General features: G+C 39.7%; 1 protein-coding gene across 5 annotated transcripts in view; it reads left to right on the forward strand.

Moving 5' to 3' along the window:
- The window catches only part of ZBTB44 (zinc finger and BTB domain containing 44), a 76,750-nt gene that overhangs the window by 27,677 nt on the left and 24,897 nt on the right, over nucleotides 1-24,176 (forward strand). For all 5 annotated transcript variants that reach the window (XM_036276618.1, XM_036276617.1, XM_036276619.1 and 2 more), the window contains one exon: nucleotides 18,977-20,051. In XM_036276618.1, coding sequence (XP_036132511.1) covers nucleotides 19,034-20,051 — 1,018 coding nt within the window. In that variant the 5' untranslated portion in view covers nucleotides 18,977-19,033. The remainder of the gene's footprint in view (nucleotides 1-18,976; nucleotides 20,052-24,176) is intronic.

Here is a 24,176-nt window from a genome sequence, read left to right on the forward strand (position 1 = left end):
GCCAGCAGAGAGGAGGAGTGTGATTCAATCAAAGTTCTGAAAAGGCTTACAGCCAAGAATATTTTACCCAGCAAGGTTATCATTCAGAATTTAAGGAGAGTTTTCCAGATAAGCAAGGGCTAAAGGAGTTAGTTCATCACCACTGAATGGGCCTTACAGGAAATATTAAAAGTACTTCCTTAAGCTGAAAAGAAAAGGCGCAAATTAATAACAAGAAAACATATAAAAGTAAAAAGTTCACTTGTAGGGCAAATAAATAGTAAAGGTAGTGTATTTGCCACCTATAAAACTGCTATGAAAGTTTAAAGATAAAAGTACAGTCATGAGCTGCTTAACAGCAGTAATGTGTTAAGCATTCTGAGAAATGCTTCATTGGGTGACTTCATCATTGTGCAAACATAGAGTGTGCTTTTGCAAACCTAGTGGTATAACCTGTTACTGTGATTGCATGTGCTGCACTTTTATATATCTGGCAGTGCATTAGGTTTGTTTATACCACCATTGCCACAAACATGGGATTTATGCATTGCACCACAATATTACCATGGCTACAATGTCATTAGGCAATAGGAATTTTTTAAAGCTACATTATAATGTTATGAAACTACCATCATAGATTGTGCCCATTAACAGAAATATCCTTTTTGTTGTTGGGTTTTTTGTTAATCCTCACCTGAGGATATTTTTCCATTGATTTTTTTTTTTTTTAATGTTTTCATTGATTTTTTTTTTTTTTAGAGAGAGAGAAACATGGATCAGCTACCTCCTACATGCCCCCTACTGGGAATCAAGCCTGAAACCCAGGCATGTGCCCTGACCAGGAATCGAACCAGGACCTCTCAGTCCTTAAGAACGGTGCTCAATCCACTGAGCAACACTGGTGGGGCTCCATTAATTTTTATATAGAGTGGGAAGGGAGGGAGGGGAGAGACACATTGATTGGTTGCCTCCTGTACAACCCCAACTGGGCCAGAGATTGAACCTGTGACCCACATAGGTGCTCTGGAACGGGAATCAAACTCTTGACCCTTTGGTCCAAGGGCCTACACACTAACCGCTGAGCCAAATAGGCTAGGGTGACAGAAATGGCTTTATGTGGCACATGACTGTAATAAAATTAATTGTAACCACAATAATTTGTTAAGATGTACACAAAATTAAAAGATGTAAAATATGACATCTAAGCCCTGGCTGGTGTGGCTCAGTTGGCTGGTGTTGTCTGGTGCACCAAAAGGTTGCCACTTCAATTCCTGGTTGGGTACATGCCTGGGTTGCAGCTTGATCCCTAGTAGGGGGCGTGCAGGAGGCAGCTGATCAATGTTTTGCTTTGGCATCGAGGCTTCTTTCTCTCTTCCTTTCTTCCTCTTTCTAAAAATCCATTTAAAAAATTTTAAGTAAATGAAATCCTGCAACACGTGGCTTTTAAAAATATATATGAGATCTAAAACATTGGTGAGGATAAAAATGGTAGTTTTTTAGAATGTATTCAAACTTAAATTGCTATCAACTTAAAAGAGACTCATACATACATATATACACATACACATATATATATATATGTGCTGTCATATGTAGTTACCTTATAGTAACCACAAAGCAAAATATTTGTCAGGATAGCACCGAAGAAAGTCATCAAACTATAAAGGAAGATAGTAAAAGAAGCAAGGAACAGGAACTACAGAAAGAGCCAGAAAAATAATTAACATAGAGTTGGTAAGTATGTGCGAGTTAGTAATAACTTTAAATGTAAATACACTGAATTCTCCAATCAGAAGACATAGAATGATTGAATAGATTTAAAAATAAAAAAGACCTGTCTATACAAGAGACTTCAGATCTAAGGATACACTGACTAAAGTAAAGGGATGGAAAGAAATGATCCAAGCAAATGGAAATGATAGTAGGTGTAGCTATGCTTATACTGACCAAATAGACTTTATTTTTCTTTTTTTTTTTTATCCTCACCCGAGGATATTTTTCCATTTTTTGTACAGATAGAGTGGGAGGGAGAGAGAGGAACGGAGAGAGAGAGAGAAACATCGACGTGAAGGGACACATCGAGTGGCTGCCACCCGCACGACCAACCAGGGCCGGGGACAAACTGCAACCGAAGTACGTGCCCTTAGCGGGAACCGAACCCGGGTCTCTCCGGACCGCAGGCCGACTCTCTAACCGCTGAGCCAAACTGGCCAGGGCCCAAATAGACTTTAAAACAAAGACTGATAAAAGACAAAAAAGGGCACTACATAATGATAAAGGGGTCACTCCAACAACAGGATATCATATTTATAAATATTTATGTGCCCATCATAGGCACACCTAAATATATAAAGCTAAATATTGACAGACCTAAAGGGAGAAATAGACAGCAGTACATAGTAGGGGACATTAATACCCCACTTATATCAATGGATAGATTATACAGACAAAATCAGTAAGGAAACATTGGTATTACATGACAGATTATATTGACTATGTATATGTATATGTATATATAACATTCCATCCAAAAGCAGCACATGGATCATTCTCTAGGATAGATCATGTTAGGCCACAAAACGCAAAATACTCCTGAATAAGCAATGAATGGATCAGCTAAGAAATCAAGGGGGAAATTAAAAAAAAACAAAACACAAAAAAACCCCTGAAACGAATGAAAATATAGCTTTTCAAAATCTGTAGGGTGCAGCGAAAGCAATTCTGAGAGGAAAGTTTTTAACTATACAGGCCCACCTCAAGAAACAAGAAAAGTCTTAAATAATCTAACTTTATGCCTAAAGGAACTATTCAAAAGAAAGACAAATGAAGCCCAAAGGTAGTACAAACAAGGATATAATAAAGATCAGTGAAAATAAGTGAACTTGAGATCAGAAAATTAATCAGTGAAACTTAAAGCTGTGTATTTGAAAAGATAAACAAAATTGACAGACCTTTAACTAGACTCACCAAGAAAGAAAGAAAAATCTCAGAGAAAATCAGATATGAAGTTACAACTGATACCACAGAAATATAAAGAATTATAAGAGACTGTGAACAATTAGACACAAATTGCACAACCTAAAAGAAATGGATACATTTCTAGAAAAATATCATCTTCCAAGACTAAATCATGATGAAATAGAAAAATCTGACTAGTAATCATAATAGTAAAAAGATGGAATCAATAAGCAAAAACCCAAAGTCCAGGACCAGATGGCTTCACTGGTGAATTCTACCAAACATCCAGAGATTTAATACCTATCCTTCTAAAACTCAAAATTGAAGAAGGAGTGCTTCCAAACTCATTTGACAAGTCCAGTATTACCCTGATACCAAAACTAGACACACACCATACAAATTACAGACCAATATCCCTGATGAACACTGATACAAAAATCCTCAAGAAAATATTAGCAAACTGCATTCAACAGTATTAAAAAAATCATAGACCATGGTCAAAGGGGATTTATTCCTGGAAAGAAAGAATGGTTCAACATCTACAAATCAGTCTATATGGTATATACCATATTAACAGTAGAAAGATAAAAATCCAGCCCTGGCCGGTTTGGCTCAGCGGTTAGAGCGTCAGCCTGCGGTCCTGAGAGACCTGGGTTCGGTTCCCGCTAAGGGCACGTACCTCGGTTGCAGTTTGTCCCCGGCCCTGGTTGGTCGTGCGGGTGGCAGCCACTCGATGTGTTCCTTTCACATCGATGTTTCTCTCTCTCTCTCTCTCTCTCTCTCTGTTCCTCTCTCTCCCTCCCACTCGACCTGAACAAAAACAAAAAAGAAAGATAAAAATCCATATGATCAACAGATGCAGAAAAAGCATTCGACACAAAGTTCAACATTCATTTATGATAGTCTTAGTTTAAGAAAGTCAATATAGCCCAGCCTTTGTGGCCTAGTGGTTGAGTGTTGACCCATGCACCAAGGGGGTCGCTGGTTCGATTCCCACTTGGAGCACATGCCCAGGTTGTGGGCCAGGTCTCCGCTGGGGGGTACCCAGGGGGGACCCGGTTGATGTTCTCTCTCATCAGTGTTTCTATCTCTCTCAAATCAATAAAGAAAAAATTTTTTTTTAAAGAAAGTGGATATAGATGGAAAGTACCTCAACATAATAAAGGCCATGTATGCAAAACCCACAAAGTAACATCATACTTAATGGTGAAAAGCTGAAAGATTTTCCTCTGAGATCAAGATTAAGACGAGTGCCCACCACTTTTATTCAACACAGTATTGGGAAGCTCAACTTACAGCAGTTAGGCAAGAAAAAAAAATAAAAAGAATCTGATTTGGAAAGGAAGTGGTAAAACTGTCACTATTTGCAGGTGATATGGTACTGTATATAGAATACCCTAAAGACTCCACCAGTAAACTGTTAGAACTAATAATTGAATTCAGTCATGTTGCAGGATACAGGTGTCATTATATAGAAATTAGTTGTGGCTCTGGTTGGGTGGCTCAGTCAGTTGGATCATTGTCCCATACACCAAAAGGTTATGGGTTCCACTCCCAGTCAGGGCACAGCTTAGATTGCAGGTTCAGTCCCCAGTTGGGGGTGCTTACTGATCAATGTTTCTTTTCTTTCCTATCTCTCTAAAATCAATAAAGACCTAACTTTGGGTAAAAAAAATCAGTTGTGTTTCTACAGCAAGCAGAAGGAAGGGGATAAATATAAAGGCCACCTCCTGCATGCTCCCCACTGGAGATCAGATCCACAACCTGGGCATGTGCCCTGACTGGGAATCGAGCAGGCTACCTCTTGGTGCATGGGGTCGATGCCTAATACATTGTCCGGGTATTAAATGGAACATTTTAAAGGGGTGAATTGTATGGGATGTGAACTATATCTTAATAAAGCTGTTTTATAAAATATATAGTTATCACATTAAAAATTGATACTTTCGCCCTGGCTGGTTTGGCTCAGCGGTAGAGCGTCTGCCTGCGGTCCGGAGAGACCCGGGTTCGGTTCCCGCTAAGGGCATGTACCTCGGTTGCAGTTTGTCCCTGGCCCTGGTTGGTCGTGCGGGTGGCAGCCACTCGATGTGTCCCTTTCACATCGATGTTTGCCTCTCTCTCCCCCTCCCACTCTGTCTGTACAAAAAATGGAAAAATGTCCTCGGGTGAGGATTAAAAAAAAAAAAAAAAATTGATACTTTCTTGGCCAGTGTTTCTTTGTTGAGCGCCATCCCATGCACTGATAGGTTGAAGTTTTCATTCCCAATCAAGAAACATACCCAGGTTGCCAGTTCGGATAGGGTGCATCTAATCAATGTTTCTCTCTCTAATTAGTGTTTCTCCCCCCCTCCCCTCTAAAATCAATAAAAACATTAAGAAAAAAATTTTTTTAATGTTAGTACTTTCTTTTTATCCTCACTGGAGGATATTTTTCCATTCTTTGTTCAGGTAGAGTGGGAGGGAGAGAGAGGAAGAGAGAGAGAGAAACATCGACGTGACACATTGAAGGGACACATCTAGTAGTCACCACCTGCAGGACCCAACCAGGGCCAGGGACAAACTGCAACTGAGGTACGTGCCCTTAGTGGGAACCGAACCCGGGTCTCTTCGGACTATAGGCCGATGCTCTACCGCTGAGCCAAACCGGCCAGGGCAATTTTAGTGCTTTCTTGACATTATGAAATGGTTCAATAAAAAACAAATTTCCAGTTAACTCATATATTTTTTTTATACATTAATTTTTTCAAATAAGATGCACACGGTGTGGCCCTGGCTAGGTAGTACAGTTGTTTATAGCACCGACCCAATATGCCATGGTTGTGGGTTCAGTCTCTGGTCAAGGCACATACAAGAAGCAACCAATGAATGTATATGTGGAACAACAAATCTGTCTCTCTTCCCCTCCTCTATTTAAAATTAGTAAAGTAAAAAAAATTTAAGGTGTACACAGTGTGAGTGGTTCATAAAGTATTAATTCCTTCATCTTTTTCACCCATCCTCCCAGTCACCACCCATCTGGCAAGCAACAAAAAGCTTCTCAGTATCTAGGAGTCCGTTTCTGTCCTGCTTGCTCATTTTGTTTATAGATTCAATTGTTGATAGATATGTATTAATTGCCATTTTATTGTTCATACTTCTGTTGTTCTCCTTCAAGAAGACCCTTCAACATTTCATATAATACTGATTTGGTGGTGCTGAACTCCTTTAGCTTTTTCTTGTCTGGGAAACTCTTGATATGTTCATTGATTCTAAATGATAGCTTTTTAGGATAAAGTAGTCTTGGTTGTAGGTCGTGGCTTTTTTTCATCACTTTGAATATCTCTTGCCACTCCTTTCTGGCCTGGAAAGTTTCTTTTAAGAAATCAGCTGACAGTCTTAATGGGAGTTACTTTGTAGGTAACTAACTGATTTTTGCTACTTTTAAGATTCTCTCTTTGTATTTAAACTTTGATGTTTTTTTGTTGCTGTTGTTGTTGTTGTTGTTGTTCAGATAGAGTGGAAGGGAGAGAGGAAGAGAGAGAGAGAGAAACATCGACGTGAAAGGGACACATCGAGTGGCTGCCACCCGCACGACCAACCAGGGCCGGGGACAAACTGCAACCGAGGTACGTGCCCTTAGCAGGAACCGAACCTGGGTCTCTCTGGACCGCAGGCTGATGCTCTAACCGCTGAGCCAAACCGGCCAGGGCTAAACTTTGGTGTTTGGATGATGTGTCTTGGTGTGGACCTCTTCGGGTTCATCTTGTTTGGGACTGTCTGTGCTTCCTGGACTTGTATGTCTATTTCCTTCACCAAGTTAGGGAAGTTTGCTGTCTTATTGTTTCAAATAAGTTTTCAATTTCTTGCGCGCTCTCTTCTTCTGGCACCCCCATGATGCAAATGTTGGTACACTTGAAGTTGTCCCAGAGGCTCCTTATGCTATCTTCATTTTTTTTGGATTCTTTTTTCCTTTTGCTATTCTGATTGGGTGTTTTTTGCTTTCTTATATTCCAGTTCAGTAATTTGCTTCTTGGTTTCACCTACTCTACTATGGATTCCCTGTAAATTATTCTTTATTTCAGTTAGTACATCCTTCATTTCTGACTGGTCCTTTTTTATGTTGTTGATGTTCTCACTAAGTTCCTTGGAGTTCTCTTTAAGTTCCTTGAAGGTCTCACTAAGTTCCTAGAATGTCTCATCAAGTTTCTTGAACAACCTCATAAACCTGTGTTTTGAACTCTGCATCTCATTGATTGCTTACCTCCATTTTGTTTAATTCTTTTTCTTGAGTTTTGTTCTTACATTTGGGACATGTTTCTTTGTCCCCTCATTTTGGCTGCTTCCCTGTGATTGTTTCTATGTATTAGGTAGAGTTGCTATGTCTCCTAGGCTTTGTGGCTTATTGTTGTAGGTGTCTTGTAGGATCCAATGGCACAGCCTCCCTGATCACCCCAGCTGGACCCTCGAGGTGCACCCCTAGTGTGGACCGTACACCCTTCTGTTGTAATTGAATCTTGATTGCTGTTGGCACGTCAATGGGAGGGATTTACTCAGGCTGATAAGCTGCAAGAACAGGCTGTGCCCACTGACCACTGGCCTCTAACTACCTTGGAGGATCAGCTGTGTAGGGGCCCACCACACAGCAAGACTTACTTCAGTAGGGCTCTGGTACCCACTGAGTTTACTCATTGAGTGTGTCACTTGTGGAGGTGGTTGGGGGGGTGGTCCGATCTGGTCTGGCACTGTCCACTGGGTGTGCTGGCTCTGGGACAAGGTCAGCCACTGCCTGTATCTATCCGGGGCCACCAGGCTTAAGCTACAAAATGATCTGCCGATGGCTGCTTCTTGTGCTGGGCTGGGAGGTGTCCAGGAAAAGCCAGCTTGTGAACCAAGCCTGGCTGCTCCTATTGCCAGGCCTGGGATACTTAACGAGAAGTAGGGGCTCATTGAGACCAGATGCTGTTCGTTTGAGAGATTTTAGGAACCTCTGAAGCAGGATCCAAGAGAGGCCAGTCCTATGGTAAAGCCACTGGAAACAGCTTGGGTGGGCTTGAAAGTTGGGTGGGGCGGGGCCTCAGGGAATCACCAGTGCAGGGCGAACAGTGTGAGCCAGGTTGCTGGAGTCCCAGGTATGGCAGCCATGTACTGCCCCAGGGAAGTGCCATAAAATCTTTAAAGTTTTAATCTACATGTTTCCTTGTTTGGTTCCCCCTTTATCTTTTTTTTTTTTTTTTTTTTTGCTGTTTACTAGTTGGGAAAAATCCAAATCTTTTATTCTATAGAATTTCTTACATCTAGATTTCGCTGTTTGCATTGCAGTAGTGTAGCCTAACATTCCTGTAAACTTCTGTACTTCCTATGAATTGGTAGTTGGCTATAGAAACTTGAGCAGATTTTGTTGTCTTATTGCTCTCTTTTTGTGAAATTATAAATCATTGTTCATAGGGGGAGGGGTTCAAAATGGTAATCTAATTCTGATTCTCCATTTTTTAGCTGAAATATTTCTGTAAGAGATATCTCCTTCATGTTTTGTTTTAAATACTATTTCTTTATTGATTTTGGAGAGAGGGAGAGAGATAGGGACAATGATGAGAAAGGACATCGGTCAGCTACCTCCTACATGCCCCCCACTGGGGAATGGGCACACATCCTGGGCATGTGCCCTGACCGGGAATCGAACCGGCAACCTCTTGGTGCATGGGTGGACGCCCAACCGCTGCAGGGCTTATTTATTTATATTTAAAAATCCTCATCCAAGGATATTTTTTCATTTATCTTCAGATAGAGTGGGAGGGAAGAAGGGGAAGAGAGAAACATTGATGTGAGAGAGACACATCGATTGGTTGTCTCCTGCATGACCCCAACCAGGGCCAGGGACCGAACCGCAACCAAGGTACTCGCCTTTGACCAGAATCAAACTGGAACCTGGGTATGTGCCCTGACTGGGAATTGAACTGGTGACATTTTGGTGACAGAATGCCACTCAACCAACTAAACCACACCAGCCAGAGTTCCTTCATATTTTATTGGATTACTCAAAAATGCCATGTGTATTGGAAAGGCAGGATAAATTATTTATTCTTTCCTCTATTTTAAAACTAGTTTTTAAAAATAGTTACTTAGTTCAGTAGCATCTTTTTCTCTTAAAAAAAATTTTTTTTTATATTTTTGTATTTTTAAAACTTTTTTCAGTTACCATTTACATTTAATATTTTGTATTAGTTTTAGGTATATAGCATAGTGGTTAGGCAATCATATACTTTGCAAAGTGTTCTCCCTAATATTTCTGGTACCATATATAGTTATTATAATATTATTGACTATTTCCTGTGCTGTACTTCTCAATTCCTTCACCTTTGTCACTCAGTCTTCAACCTCTTCTCCTTTGGCAAGTAGCATCTTTTAAAGTTGATAGATTGGCCCTGGCCGGTTTGGCTCAGCGGTTAGAGCGTCGGCCTGCGGTCTGGAGAGACCCGGGTTCGGTTCCTGCTAAGGGTACGTACCTCGGTTGCAGTTTGTCCCCGGCCTTGGTTGGTCGTGCGGGTGGCAGCCACTCGATGTGTCCCTTCACGTCGATGTTTCTCTCTCTCTCCCTCCCACTCTACCTGAACAAAAAATGGAAAAATGTCCTCGGGTGAGGATTTAAAAAAAAAAAAAAGTTGACAGATTCACTTTGTCTTTGTTTCTAGTGTCATGTGAACTTATGACTTGAAACATATTTCATGTGTTTCAGTTTATTCCATTTTTGGCCATTTGGAACCTCTTTAAATTGACTTGAATTTTGACACACCTCTGACAATCTTAGGTAGCTACCTTGTTCTCTGTATAGCTGTTCCTGGTGGACATTTAGTGGCTTAGAAGTGTAATCAGCCATTTCTCTAGGTAGCCATAATTCCTTTTAGTGAGCAGTGGAATTCAAAAGCCAATCTGGGTGCTAGGGATATGCATTGCTGAAGATTAACTACATTTTGAGTTCATGTTGATGCCTTTAATTCAAATTCAAGACAGTTAAGTTTAAACTGCAACTTTTTCTTCACCTTTTAACCACTCATAATGAATAGGTAGGTATAGGCACATCAGATAACCAAACCAGATAGAAATTTCATGGCATTCATTTATCCATTCATATATTTCATGGATTCTCTTGTGTGTATTATGCTCAGTACTGGACAGGATCAAGAGCTAAAGTAGGCATCATAAAATGTTTTCACCGGATCCTTTTGCTCTGCTTGCTTCTCTTCCCCACACATTCTTCAGATGTCTTCAATTCTAACTTTGAACAGAATGCAACTTATCAAAATATTTCTTTCCATTTATCATTAATCCCTATCAAAACTGGTTCTTCCTTTCATTTTCTACCTTGTTGGGTGAAAACACCATCTAGTTTTAGTCATTCTTATGGAAACCTAGTGTCAGATTCTTCTCTCCGAGCTGCTCACCTACCCTGTCCCCAATACACACCATGCTCATGTGGTTTTACCTCTTGCCATACGTACTTTATCCTGCTTTTCCAATACAGATATCCTCACTGCCATTATCTTAGTTCGATTTTATCATATACTTGTACCGTTGTAATAGCTACCCTTAAATCTACCCTTTATAGGTTGTCATCAAGATAATCTTTTAAAAATATAGATTTAGCCCTGGCTGGTTTTGCTCAGCGGTCAGAGCGTTGGCCTGCGGTCCAGAGAGACTCGGGTTTGGTTCCTGCTAAGGGCACGTACCTCGGTTGCAGTTTGTCTCCGGCCCTGGTTGGGTCATGCGGGTGGCAGCCACTTGATGTGTCCCTTTCATGTCGATGTTTCTCTCTCTCTCTCTCCCTCCCACTCTATCTGAACAAAAAATGAAAAAATGTCCTCGGGTGAGGATAAAATAAATAAATAAATACAATGTAGATATAACTTTACTACTCCCCAAATGGCTACCCATACCTATTGAATAAGGTCCTAGGTCCTTAGCATGGCATAAAAATAAGTGGTCTTGAACAAATTAATATTCTGAGTCTCAATTTCCTCTGTAAAATCAGAATATTATCATCTTACCTCATGGAGATGATATCTAAAGCTCTTTGTGTTACATCTGCTACATAGTAGATACTCAGTCAGCAGTACAAATAGCATTTGCATCTGGGTATACCTCTTACAAGTATCGCAAACTCTGTCCCTTCCTCTCCTTAACCTTTTCTGTCTTTGATTGGTTTTAATTAGAATGTAGGGTGGAAATGAAATAATCTCAGTTCAGTTTTAGTGTAACTAAAATCTTGTATCGTTTGTAAAGTTAACGTCCAGTTTTGAGATGTGGCTAGGTATTTAGACGTGCAAATTCTTTTCCTCTTTTTTTTTTTTTGGTACATGCCCCTTGCGGAAACCGAACCCGGGACTCTCTGGTCCGCAGGCCGACGCTCCACCTGCTGAGCCACACCAGCCAGGGCACAAATTCTTATTAAATACCACATTTTCCCATCCAAATTACTTAACAAGGTTAGCAGACTCGTTACTTTCTCTTTAATCATCTTCGGCAACCAACTTACTTTATATGCTAAAAACTACTACTGCATTTTGATCATAAATCCTTTGATAATTCTTATGACCAAATCTTTATAGCAAAATATACATATTCAAGATGTGCTGTTGTTATATAAGAAATGGTGTAGACATTTTGAAATTTGATCTCCATTTCATTTTCATTCACATTATTGTATAATGATAGTAGCTGACATTTACTGAATGCTTACTTTTGCTCAGAATTATGCTATTTTAATCCTCTTGACTAAGATTTAATACATGACTTGTAAATGGAAGATTCAGAATTTAAGATGTAAGAATTTTGTAACTAAAACCGTTCCCTTTTAATAACTAGGCTATATACCTAATTTAGCAAAAATTTTTCAACCCAACTACAAAAAAAAATAATCATAGGATTTTTTTGCCCTTTGAAGTCTGTATTGTTTAGCAGCTACCACTTTGATAAGCATGTGGACTATTTCATAAGCTATTTAGAATCATAGGGGTAGGAAGGAAACTATTTCTGAATTACTTACTAGTTCAGATTACAAACTGTTACACAAGTACATCTTTATTACTTTTGAATGTTGCATAAATTCTACATTAGTAATTGGAATTGAGTAATATTTATCGTTACTTAAGAATTTTTAATGAGCTCCAGATATATAGCTACACACATACATATTCATCTACACACAGAAAGAAATGAGATGTTTAACAGAATTATCTAATTTATGAAAATTTTAGGTTATACTTTCTGGCTTCTGAATGGTTCATATTATGTATAACCTTTCTTTTTTTGTTTTTAATCATCACCCGAGGTCATTTTTCATTTTTGTTCAGATAGCGTGGGAGGGGGAGAGAGCAAGAGAGAGAAACATTGATGTGAAAGGGACACATCGAGTGGCCACTTCCTGCACAACTCCAACCAGGGCTGGGGACAAACTGCAGCTGAGGTATTGCCCTTAGCGGGAACCGAACCCAGATCTCTCTGGACAGTGGGTGGAGGCTCTAACCGCTGAGCTAAACCTGCCAGGGCTGTATAACTTTTCAAATAATATAATTCATCCCAAGTTTTGACACACTGTATGATATTGTGGTATTTCCAAATTATATTTGACCATGTAATTTTTTATTATAGAGTGTATAATGAGACTAAGTTTCCATAGCTAAGTGAGGGTTGGGGAGGGGGGTTGGCTTGCTTTTTCTTTCTGCTTTTTCCCATCTGCACTTTTATTCCTCTTCATTTGCTGACTCTAGTTTCTGGCCCTTCCAGGCTTTGGAGAGGTAAGGGTTGAGTAAGAAAAAAAGGTCTTTAATAGTATTATAGCAACAGCAGACAATGTTTATACAGCATGATACTTTGTGCTAGGTACTGTTACAAGCACTTTATATGCATTAGCCAATTAATCCTCAGAACTCTCTGAGATCGTTTCTCTTGTCCCTGTTTTGCTGCTTCAGAACTTAAGGTACAATTAGTGACTTGCCTAAGGTCATAGGTATAAATGGCAGAACCCGGATGCAAATCCAGCATTCTGGCTCCAGAGTCCCCTCTCAGCCACTCCACTGTATTGCTTTTATGTACTGTTGGGAAATGGTAAACATACTTCCTAATCTTTGCCAGAGTTTAAATCAGACTCATACCCTTTAGATTTTTCAAAGTGTGACACGTTGTCTATAGATCTGAGACAGAGCTAAGATGCCTCAACCCCTTTCCCTGGCAGGGGAGTGAGAGGGAGTGGGATAGGGTTTGGAACTCACAACACACTGAACATTCTCCACACTTTTTTTTTTTTCTAATTACACTTTAAACCTTGAAAGTAGGTGTAACTCAGATTGAAAAGTAGTTTTCCGCCCTGGCCAGTTTGGCTCAGCGGTTAGAGCGTCGACCTGTGGTCCCGAGAGACCCGGGTTCGGTTCCCGCTAAGGGCATGTACCTTGGTTGCAGTTTGTCCCCGGCCCTGGCTGGTCGTGCGGGTGGCAGCCACTCGATGTGTCCCTTTCACATCGATGTTTCTCTCTCTCTCTCTCTCTTTCCCTCTGTTCCTGTCTCTCCCTCCCACTCTACCAGAACAAAAAAAGAAAAAAAATGTCCTCGGGTGAGGATAAAAAAAAAAAAAAATAAATGAAAAGTAGTTTTCCACTAACTCCTTGCATAGGTGGTCTTGCAGCTCATTTTATAATATAGTATCTGTTGTTTAGAGCCTCCACCCAAACCAAGATTGAAATGGTTTCATTTTAACATCCTGTTGCACATATTTGCCAGATATGCTACTTAATTTCTTGCCTTTATACCTTTGTTCATACATATTGTCCCTAGATTGAGACTGTGTACTTGCTCTGAAGGCATATTTTCTCCCTGAACCACATAATCCGTCAGAGCACTGTTGATGTTCAGACTTTTATTTTTTATTGTTTTTATTGATTTTTTTAGAGTGGAAGGGAGAGAGAGAGAGAGGAACACCTATGTGAGAAACATCGATTGGCTGCCTCCTGCACGCCCCCTACTGGGGATTGAGCCCAAAACCCAGGCATGTGTCTTGAAGGGGAGTTGGACTTGGAATTGAACTTGGATCTCTCAGTCAATGGGACATGCCCAATCCACTGAGCCACACTGGCTGGGTGATGTAAGAGGAAGCCAATTTCCTGGGGTGCAGGAAGTAAATAAAAAGGTTCACATAGCCCTCTCCATTTTTTCTCTCTCCGTCTCATTCCTATGAGAGAAAAATCAGCAAATATGTTAAATGATGGTTTGCTTAGACCAATCCTAGCTGTCTAGTGTCTTTTTGTGATTACTTGTGGAGCAAGTTTATGTTTGAACTGTTAACTCTCTGATTTATGGTTATGATAATTATTTCAGTGACCTTACCTGGCTGTCTTATCACAGGGCTTTATGCCTTTTATCCTTTCTATACAGTTATCAGACAGGAAAGAGTTCATCCCAGACTGATCATTATGTCTCCTGTATTAGAATATTCAGTGACCTTTTTATATTTATTCAGCCGGAAATCTTTAGGTTTTTTTTTCTTTCGTTTCCTCTTCACGTACACGTTTACCTGCATAAAACATTCGAAGGAATGTTTATGTAATTATTTGATATTTGAACTGACATTGTCCTCTGCGTGCTCACATTTGGAATATCTCAGTTCCCATTAACAAAAAGTTGCCAATACAGTATACACATCGTACAGGGTGGAGCATTCACTGACATAGTATGCAATCCTGTGATAGCCCAAAACTCCCTTCTGCTTCAGCACCTGGTAAAATTCTTCTTTCATTAGACCCTGTCCTCTGTGATGCCTCTTATTCCTTGGACCTTGAGAATTAAGTGTTCCATTCTCTACCTTCACATTGCACTGCAGCACACCTCTTGTGGTCTTAGGCACTTATGTCTTCTTCATAAGGACTGCGGGCTTATGGAGTCAAGGACAGTGTTTTATTTGTACTTGTGTCTCCACCCTTCACATAGGAAAGTGCCTCACATTTAGTAAGTCAGCTATTGGATTAAACTTTTGATAATGTAAACAAAATCAGTCAGTGGTATGATTTGACTGTCAGAATACCTGATTTAGTCTTACTAATATATGTGTCCAGAACAGGGAGGTAAGAATAGTGAAGTATGCTCAGTTATAATCCTACCATACTTATGTTGTGTGCAGTTCTGGCAACTAGGCTTAAAAGAGTATTGAGAGTAGAGATTGTTCATAGCGGAGTAGTCTGAATAGCAAGGATATTAATCAGATTATAAGGAGCACTTGAAGGGACAAGGGATGTTTGGTTTAAAGAATAAAAAATCTACCCTGGTCAGGTTGCTCAGTTGGAATGTTGTCCCATACACCAAAAGGTTGGGGGTTCCATTCCTTGTCGGGCACATACCTAGGTTATGGGTTCAATCCCTGGTCGGGTCATGTATGGGAGGCAACAGATCAATGTTTGTTCCTCCCTCTCTCCCTCCCTCCCTCCCTTTCTCTCTTCCCCCTTCCCCCTTTCACTCTCTAAAATCAATAAACATATTCTTGGGTTGAGGATTTTTTTAAGAAGAAGAAGAAGAGAAACCTTAGGGGAAGAGTGGAATGTGGTTGCCTTCTTCAGTTTCAAAAATCCCTTTCAAGGGGAAAGAAAAGTAGACCTACTTTATATGACCAAAAATACCTGAAAACCTGTGGTTTTGTAGCAGTATGTTATTTTTTTGTTTTGGTTTTTTTGGGGAAAAGTTGTTTAATGTGCAAAAAGAAAAGAATAAACACCTCTACTCCTACCAGTGATTCTCTTAATATGATGAAAGCTATTGTATATACATGCAGACATTCCGAATACAGTTTCAGAAGGATCATGCTTCCTTAGGAAATCAATGGATTTCTAGTTAAGACCTCATGTTCTTTTGCTGTGTGTGGTGTGTATGTGTACAAATACACACACATATTTCACAAAGATGGGATCATAGTCTGTGCATTCTTTGATTATATTTCCCCTTAATACATAATAATAACTACCACTATTGAATGTTCACTGTGTGTAATTGTGTATTCATTTAATACACAGAACCAAATATTTTTCAGGTCCATTAAATATTCATCTTTAACATAAAATTTAATGGCTGGCTGTAGTTTTGAGGCATTTGATATTTTTTTTAATTTCAAGATAATTTATAAAAGCATTTACCCAAATTTGCTTTGTTTTGCATTTATTTCAGTACTATTTTTTTTAAGTTATTTAACTTAGATAAAATAATCGATGTATATAGCTGAAAAGTTCTATGATGAGGAATCAGATGACCCAGATCTAGCTTTGGTTGTCATTTGTTAGTCACTTAACTTAACTGAGCATTGGTTTTCTTATCTTTATCAAAGGGCTAATATAAGCCTCCTGACTTCACATAGAGGGTATAAAAAGATATTAGAGGAAAGTACTATAAAAACTGAAGTATTATTAGATTGCTTAATTGAAAGTATTTGAGCATTTTACTGATTTTATATTTTTTTTCTTTATTGATTTGAGAGAGAGATGGAGGGAGGAGGAGAGATGGGAGCATCAGTGAGAGGGAGAACATCGACTGGCCGCCCCCTGCACGCCCCCCACTGGGGATGGGCCCGCAGCCTGTGCACGTGCCCTGACCGGGAATGGAAGTGGCGACCTCTTGGTGCAGGGTCAACACTCAACCAGTGAGCCACATCAGCCAGGCAGTTTTTTTATATTTTTAGTAAATAAATGTAAAATCTGATGGCAACCCAACTGTCTTTTTTTGTTGTTAAGGAAAATCCAGTTGATTGATTACTAAACTTTATTTTTTACATAAATTTACTTCCAGAAAAGTTTTATTGTATTAGTAATCTAAACAACAATAACTGCTTGTATATGTTGAGCATTTACAAAGTGCCAAGTACTGTACTAAAGCATTTACTACGTATATTGTTACATTTAGTTCTTATAACAACCACTGAAGAATTGCTGAGGAGAGAATCAGGCTTACTGCATTCTAAAACCTGGACTCTTAACCCTCTATATTTACTTATTTTACGTCCCAAAAGAGGCAGTATATGGTATTGAAGTTAAATAGGTTCTGAAACCGGGCTGCTTGGTTTTGAGGCCTAGGTCTAATGCTTAATAACTTTTTCCACTTCAGCAAGGTCCTTAAGCCTTTTCTGTCAAACATAGATAATATTGTACCTATTGATAGAGATACAATGACATTCAAATAAATTTTCAAATATGAAACAGTTAAGCCCTGGCCGGTTTGGCTCAGCAGTTAGAGCGTTGTCCCATGGACCCAGGAGACCCGGTTCGATTCCGGCCAAGGGCAAGTACCTTGATTGCAGTTCATCCCCAGTTCAGGTCACGCGGGCAGCAACCGGTTGATGTGTCTCTCTCACGTCAGTGTTTCTCTCTCTCTCTCTCTCACTCTCTCTCCCTCCCTCCTACTCTAAAGATAGGTGGAAAAATATCCTCAGGTGAGGATTAAGAAATAATAATAATAAAAATAAATAAAGTACAAGTTTTAAAAAAATGTGAAACAGTTAAACCTATGTAGTTCATTAAAACATTAGTTTATAGACTCCGTTGATTGGACAGTTTGGGGGACAGATAGAGGGAATTAAAAAAAATTTTAATATAAAGTTTTTATGAAAAGATCTAACTTTTTTTCATTAAATTTATTGGGTAACATTGGTTGATAATATATAAATTTCAGGTGTACAACATTATAATTTACATGTATACTCCATTGTGTGCTCTAGTCTCCTTCTGGCACTATACATTTGACCCCTTTATCTTCTTCACCTTCCTCCCACTCCTCTTCCCCTCCAGCACCACCATTCTGTTGTCTGCTTTCTGTTATGTACCCCGCACATCAGGGAAATTATACAGCTCTGCTTCTTTTCTATCTGATTTATTTCACTTAGCATAATACACAGGATCCATCCTGTTTTGCAAATGGCAATATTTCATCTTTTTATGGCAAAGTACTATTTGTCTACAGCAGTGGTTCTCAACCTTTCTAATGACGCGACCCTTTAATACAGTTCCTCATGTTGTGGTGACCCCCAACCATAAAATTATTTTTGTTGCTACTTCATAACTGTAATTTTGCTACCGTTATGTCTTAGCAACCCCTGTGAAAGGGTCGTTCGACCCTCATAGGGGTTTTGACCCACAGGTTGAGTACCGCTGGTCTACAGGGTGGGAAAAGGAGGTTTACAGTTGTTCGTATGGAAAATAGTACAATAATTTATAAATAATAATAACAATAAATACATCTTTATGAATAAGTGTTTTTATTTTTCAAACTTTTTAGCTAAATACCCAGAAGCAACGGGATTGCTGAGTCATATGGAAGTTCTTAATTTCTTGAGGAACCTCCATACTCTTCCACAGTGGCTGTACCAATTTAAATTCCCACCAGCAGTGTTCCCTTTTCTCCACATCCTCTTCAATACTTGTTATTTCTGGTCTTTTTAATAGCCATTCTAACAGGTGTGAGATAGTATCTCATTGTAGTTTTGATTTGCATTTCCATAATAAGTAATGATGTTGAACATCTTTTTATCCTTGGAAATGTTATCCATTCAGGTCCTCCTCTCCCCATTTTTTAATCAGATTTTTGTTGTTGAGTTGTATGAGGTTTTTATATATTTTGGATATTAGCCCCTTATTGGAAGTATCATTTGCAAATATCTTCTCCCATTCAGTTGGTTGCCTTTCTGTTTTGTTGATGGCCTCTTTTGCTGTGCAGAAGCTCTTTAGTTTGATGCAGTCCCATTTTTTTTTTTTTTTTTTTTGCTTTTGTTTCCCTTGCCTTTGGCATCAAGTTCACAAAAACATCCAAGACTAATAGCCATAAGCTTAGTGCTTATGTTTTCTTCTTTGTATTTTATTGTCAGGTCCTCCATTCAAATCTTTAATCTATTTTTAGTTAATTTTTGTGTACAGTGTAAGATCATAGGCTTTTGCATATGGCCATCCAGTGTTCCCAACATCATTTATTGAAGAGACTTTCATATCTAAATTACCTATTTCAACTAATAAACCATCAGTTAATGCTTATCTTATGTATTTTTTAGGTCATTTCTGATTCATTTGCATCCTTGAAAGAGCATCTGTAGAAGAGGAAGAAAAAGATGGGTGTGAAAACTTTTACTCATAGCTCTTCTTCTCACAGCCAGGAAATGCTTGGAAAGCTAAATATGCTGCGAAATGATGGACATTTTTGTGATATCACTATTCGTGTCCAGGACAAAATCTTTCGGGCACATAAGGTGGTACTAGCAGCTTGCAGTGATTTTTTTCGCACCAAACTTGTAGGCCAAGCAGAGGATGAGAACAAGAATGTGTTGGATTTACATCATGTTACAGTGACTGGTTTTATACCCCTTCTAGAATATGCTTACACAGCTACTCTGTCAATTAACACGGAAAATATCATTGATGTTCTGGCTGCAGCCAGCTATATGCAAATGTTTAGTGTTGCTAGCACCTGCTCAGAGTTCATGAAATCAAGCATTTTATGGAATACACCCAACAGCCAACCAGAAAAGGGTATAGATGCTGGACAAGAAAATAACTCTAACTGCAATTTTACTTCTCGAGATGGAAGCCTTTCACCAGTATCTTCAGAGTGCAGTGTGGTAGAAAGAACCCTTCCTGTCTGCCGAGAATCCCGAAGAAAGCGCAAAAGCTACATTGTTATGTCTCCTGAAAGTCCTGTAAAGTGTAGCACACAAACAAGTTCTCCCCAGGTATTGAATTCTTCAGCTTCCTACTCAGAAAATAGAAATCAACCAGTTGACTCTTCGTTAGCTTTTCCCTGGACTTTTCCTTTTGGAATTGATCGAAGGATCCAGCCTGATAAGGTTAAGCAGGCAGAAAATACCCGGACTCTAGAATTACCAGGCCCATCTGAGACAGATAGAAGAATGGCTGATTTTGTGACTTGTGAGAGCACAAAAACTACCTTGCCTCTGGGTACCGAAGAAGATGTTCGGGTCAAAGTGGAAAGGTTGAGTGATGAGGAGGTTCATGAAGAAGTATCCCAGCCTGTCAGTGCATCGCAGAGTTCACTGAGTGACCAGCAGACAGTGCCAGGAAGTGAACAAGTCCAAGAGGACCTTCTGATTAGCCCACAGTCTTCCTCTATAGGTATAATGGTTTTTTTGTGTTTTTTATCATGCTGTCATAATAACTTCACTTCAAGCATTTTTAAATGCTGAGTAGATTAAAGTTTTGTGCTGGGTCATATAGGACATATTAGGAAGAATAATACATGATAACTGGATTTTTAAAAATGTTAATATGTTTTTTATTTTATTTTATTTTTTTTTAAAGAGGGAGAGAGAGAGAGAGAAAGAGAAATATCCATGTGAGACACATCAGTTGGTTGCCTCCCTTCCAGGGCTGGGGATTGAAGTGCAGTCAAGGTATGTGCCCTTGACTGGAATCAGACCCACAACTCTTCAGTTTGTGGGCCGATGCTCTAACCGCTGAGCAAGAATGGCCAGGGCAAGGTGCTGCTACTGGTACTATAATTTATTTTTTATAAGTTATGCGTTGGGGGAGAAAAAAAGTTGAACAATATCTGATGGGACAAAGGCAGATACATATAGGTATATGTGAATGAATAGTGAATTATTTTCAATGCAAACAAATACCAGTTTAAAAAATCCAACTAGTGTTTTATTCTTTATTAAAATATTTACTGAAAACTTAACATGTGCCAGGCATTGGAGATACATGATAAAAAGGAGATAGTCGCTGCATTTGAAGATTTAGTAGTCTAATTGAGGAATCAGATGTGTAAATCAATGGTTAATGTTAGGCTAGAGGTATGAACAAAGTATTATGGGTTCACAAAGGGAAAAAAACGAGGTAATACTGTATGTTTATTTAAATTGGATGTTAAGTAGGAGTTTGTCCAGGCAAGGAAATGATATTTCTATGAAAATGTATGAAAGCATGGAGGTGTGGAAGAATATTGTATGATTGTAAGCAGCAAATTTAGTGCAAAACGATATGAATATAGCATGGAAGCCTGCGAGTGTGGAAAATAATAGGAGGTAAGACAAAATGAGTGATCGAGAGCGTGTTGTGAAGCTTTGAACACTTGTTTCAGTTAGGATTGCATTCAAGTCCTTATAACAGAATCCCTTCAGAGTGGCTTAAACCAAACAGGATTTTATTTTTTTATTGCACTGAGCATAAAGAAATAGGAAATCTAGGACTAGGATAGTGTCCCTACAATGTAATCAGTTACCTAGGCCCTGGTATGTATATAATCTCCCATTCTTTGTCAGTTTCATTTGTATGCTTCTTGCTTCATGGTTACAAAATGCTTGCTTCATCTTTAGCCTCATGTTCTAGAAAGGGGTAGTGCTATATCAGGAAAGCACAGATGTTTTCAGAAATTCCTAAAACATTTCTGCCAGATTATGTCAGTTGGTGTTTCTATCTGCAAGGGAATCTGGAAAGACATGTACAGTCGTCCCTCGCCACTTCGCACTTGGACTTTTGGAGCTTCACTCTATCGCTGTTTTTCAAATGCTGTACTATATTTGGAAATAACCGCCATAGAGTGAAGCCGGGAAAGTCGAAGCGCTCAGTGTCGAGGGATGACTGTGTATAAGTAAAGAACCCTACTTCGCGGAAATTCATTTATCGCAGTAGAGTCTAGAACTGATTAACCGTGATAAACGAGGGCCAACTGTATATTAGCTGAGTGTGTAACTACCTCAAACAAAATTAGAATAGATATTATATGCAACTAACAGTGTCTGCCACAGCCAGGCCAGGTAAGCTCGGAGTTTATCTGAGTGGTAATAAGGAGTCGGAGTCTACCTTAAAGGGAATAAAAGATAAAACATTTAGCCTTGGCCGGTTTGGCTCAGTGGTTAGAGCATCAGCCCATGGACCAGAGAGTACCGGGTTCAGTACCCGCTAAGGGCACATACCTTGGTTGCAGTTTGTCTCCCGCACCAGTTGGAGTTGTGTGCGTGGCAGCCACTCTATGTCTCTCACATCGATGTTTCTCTTTCTCTCCTCCCCCCTCCCTCCCACTCTGAAGATTAAAAAAAAAGTCCTCGGGTGAGGATAAAAAACAGATAAAACATTTATAGATATTTTAGGAAAATTAATTTGATATTGATGTATGCAGGGAGTTTGGCTGGGCAAAGACAGTCTCAGAAACCAGTTACCATATAGTTGTCTTTGTATGAAGCTTAGACTAAAACTATAAAGAAAATTGGTATTAAAAAAATAAAATTAAATTTAAAAAAAGAAAATTGGTATTAAGTAACTGTAAAGGAAGATGCCTTACTGCCTGATGGTATTGAATGTGTGGATTAAGGGAATAAGGAAGGATGGAGTACTCTGGATAACTAGGAAAATGCTGGTGGGAAAATGCTGGTGACATCATGCAGTGGTGGACAAAAGTAGGTTTATAGTTGTCAGTACATGAAACATAGTTTATTGTAATTATTATGTATTAATTATTGTATTTTCCATACAAATAACTGTAAACCTACTCTGCCCACCCCTATATTTATCAATTTGAAGTCAGTTTTTTTTATATTTGAATTCAGATGTGTCGAGTAATAGTCTTTTACAGTTACCTTTTCTTTCTTTTAAAAAAAAATTTTTTTTTTCTGTTTCTTGATTGATTTTTGAGAGGGAGGAAGGGGGGGGATAGAGAGATACAAACATTGATGAGAGAGAACATTGACTGGCTGCCTCCTCCATGCCCCCCAAATAGGGATCAGGCCCACAACCTGGGCATGTGCCCTGACTGGTAATTGAACTGGCGACCTCTTGGTGCATGGATTGATGCTCAACCACTGAGCCACACCAGACGGGCACCTTTTCTTTCTTAATGTTACAAAAGATTATAATCCTATGAAGGAGTCTGTTATTTTCAATAACTACAATATGAAAATCAGTAAAAGGAGGTGGGAACCCAGTTATAAGAGTAAGTCAACCAGGTCAGTTCTTTGTGATTTATGCTTGGGTAATGACCAAGCACTATCACGCCTCAGTGCCGTTAAAAAGGCAGGATTGGCCCTGGCCGGTTTGGCTCAGCGGTTGGAGCGTCGACCTGCGGTACAGAGAGACCCGGGTTCGGTTCCCGCTAAGGGCACATACCTCGGTTGCAGTTAGTCCCCGGCCCTGGTTGGTCGTGCGGGTGGCAGCCACTCGATGTGTCCCTTCACATCGATGTTTCTCTCTCTCTCTCTTCCTCTCTTTCCCTCCTGCTCTATCTGAACAAAAAATGGAAAAATGTCCTCGGGTGAGGATTAAAAAAAAAAGGCAGGATTGGTGAGTTCATGACTAAAGGAGACCATTTGTTTGGGTCTTCTCTTTTATCAGTGACAGATTGAATATCAGCAGGAAAAAAGATACACACATGCATGCCAAAATCAAAGGACTGATCCTTGACAAGTATCTGTTTCCAGGAAGAGAAGAAAAACCAACAAAGAATAGTAAGGAGAATTTATCCAAAAGTTTGGAGAACTGGGAAGACCATAATAACTTTGTTACTTTCTTGACTTTTGACCACTGCATGAGTTTCCCAGTGGTGCTACAACAGAGTACCAACCAGGGTGATTTAAACAACAAATTTATTCTCTCACAGTTCAGGAGGCCAAAAGTCTGAAGTTAAGGTGTTGGCAGGGCCATGCTCTCTTAGGAGCCAGTAAGGAAGAATCCTTCCTTGCCTCTTTTTTTTTTAATCCTCACCCGAGGACATTTTTCCATTTTTTCTTCAGATAGAATGGGAGGGAGAGAGGAAGAGAGAGAGAAGAGAGAAACATCGACATGAAAGGGACACATCGAGTGGCTGCCACCCGCACGACCAACCAGGGCCGGGGACAAACTGCAACCGAGGCACATGCTCTAACCGCTGAGCCAAACCGGCCAGGGCCCTTCCTTGCCTCTTATCTCCTGGCAGTTACTGACACTCCTTGATGTTCCTCAGCTGGTAGCTTCATTCCTTCACCTTCTGCCGCTATCTTCATGTGACGTTCCCTCAGCTCCAACTCTCGCCCTCCTTCTCAGATACCAGTCATCGGACTGGGCCCACCCTGCTCTCGTGTGAGCCCATCTGGGCTGACCACATCTGCAAAGGCCCTGTTTCCAAACAAGGTCACATTCACAGGTGCCAGGGCTTAGGACTTAGAACCCACAACACTAACTAAAAATCATATTCTTAAATTTGGGTCAAGATTTTTTTGAAGGATTTGAGTGACCACACATCTAGTAAGAAAGATGTTTGATGAC

The sequence above is a fragment of the Molossus molossus genome, unplaced genomic scaffold, assembly GCF_014108415.1.
Source record: "Molossus molossus isolate mMolMol1 unplaced genomic scaffold, mMolMol1.p scaffold_m16_p_22, whole genome shotgun sequence".
Lineage (NCBI taxonomy): Eukaryota > Metazoa > Chordata > Mammalia > Chiroptera > Molossidae > Molossus > Molossus molossus.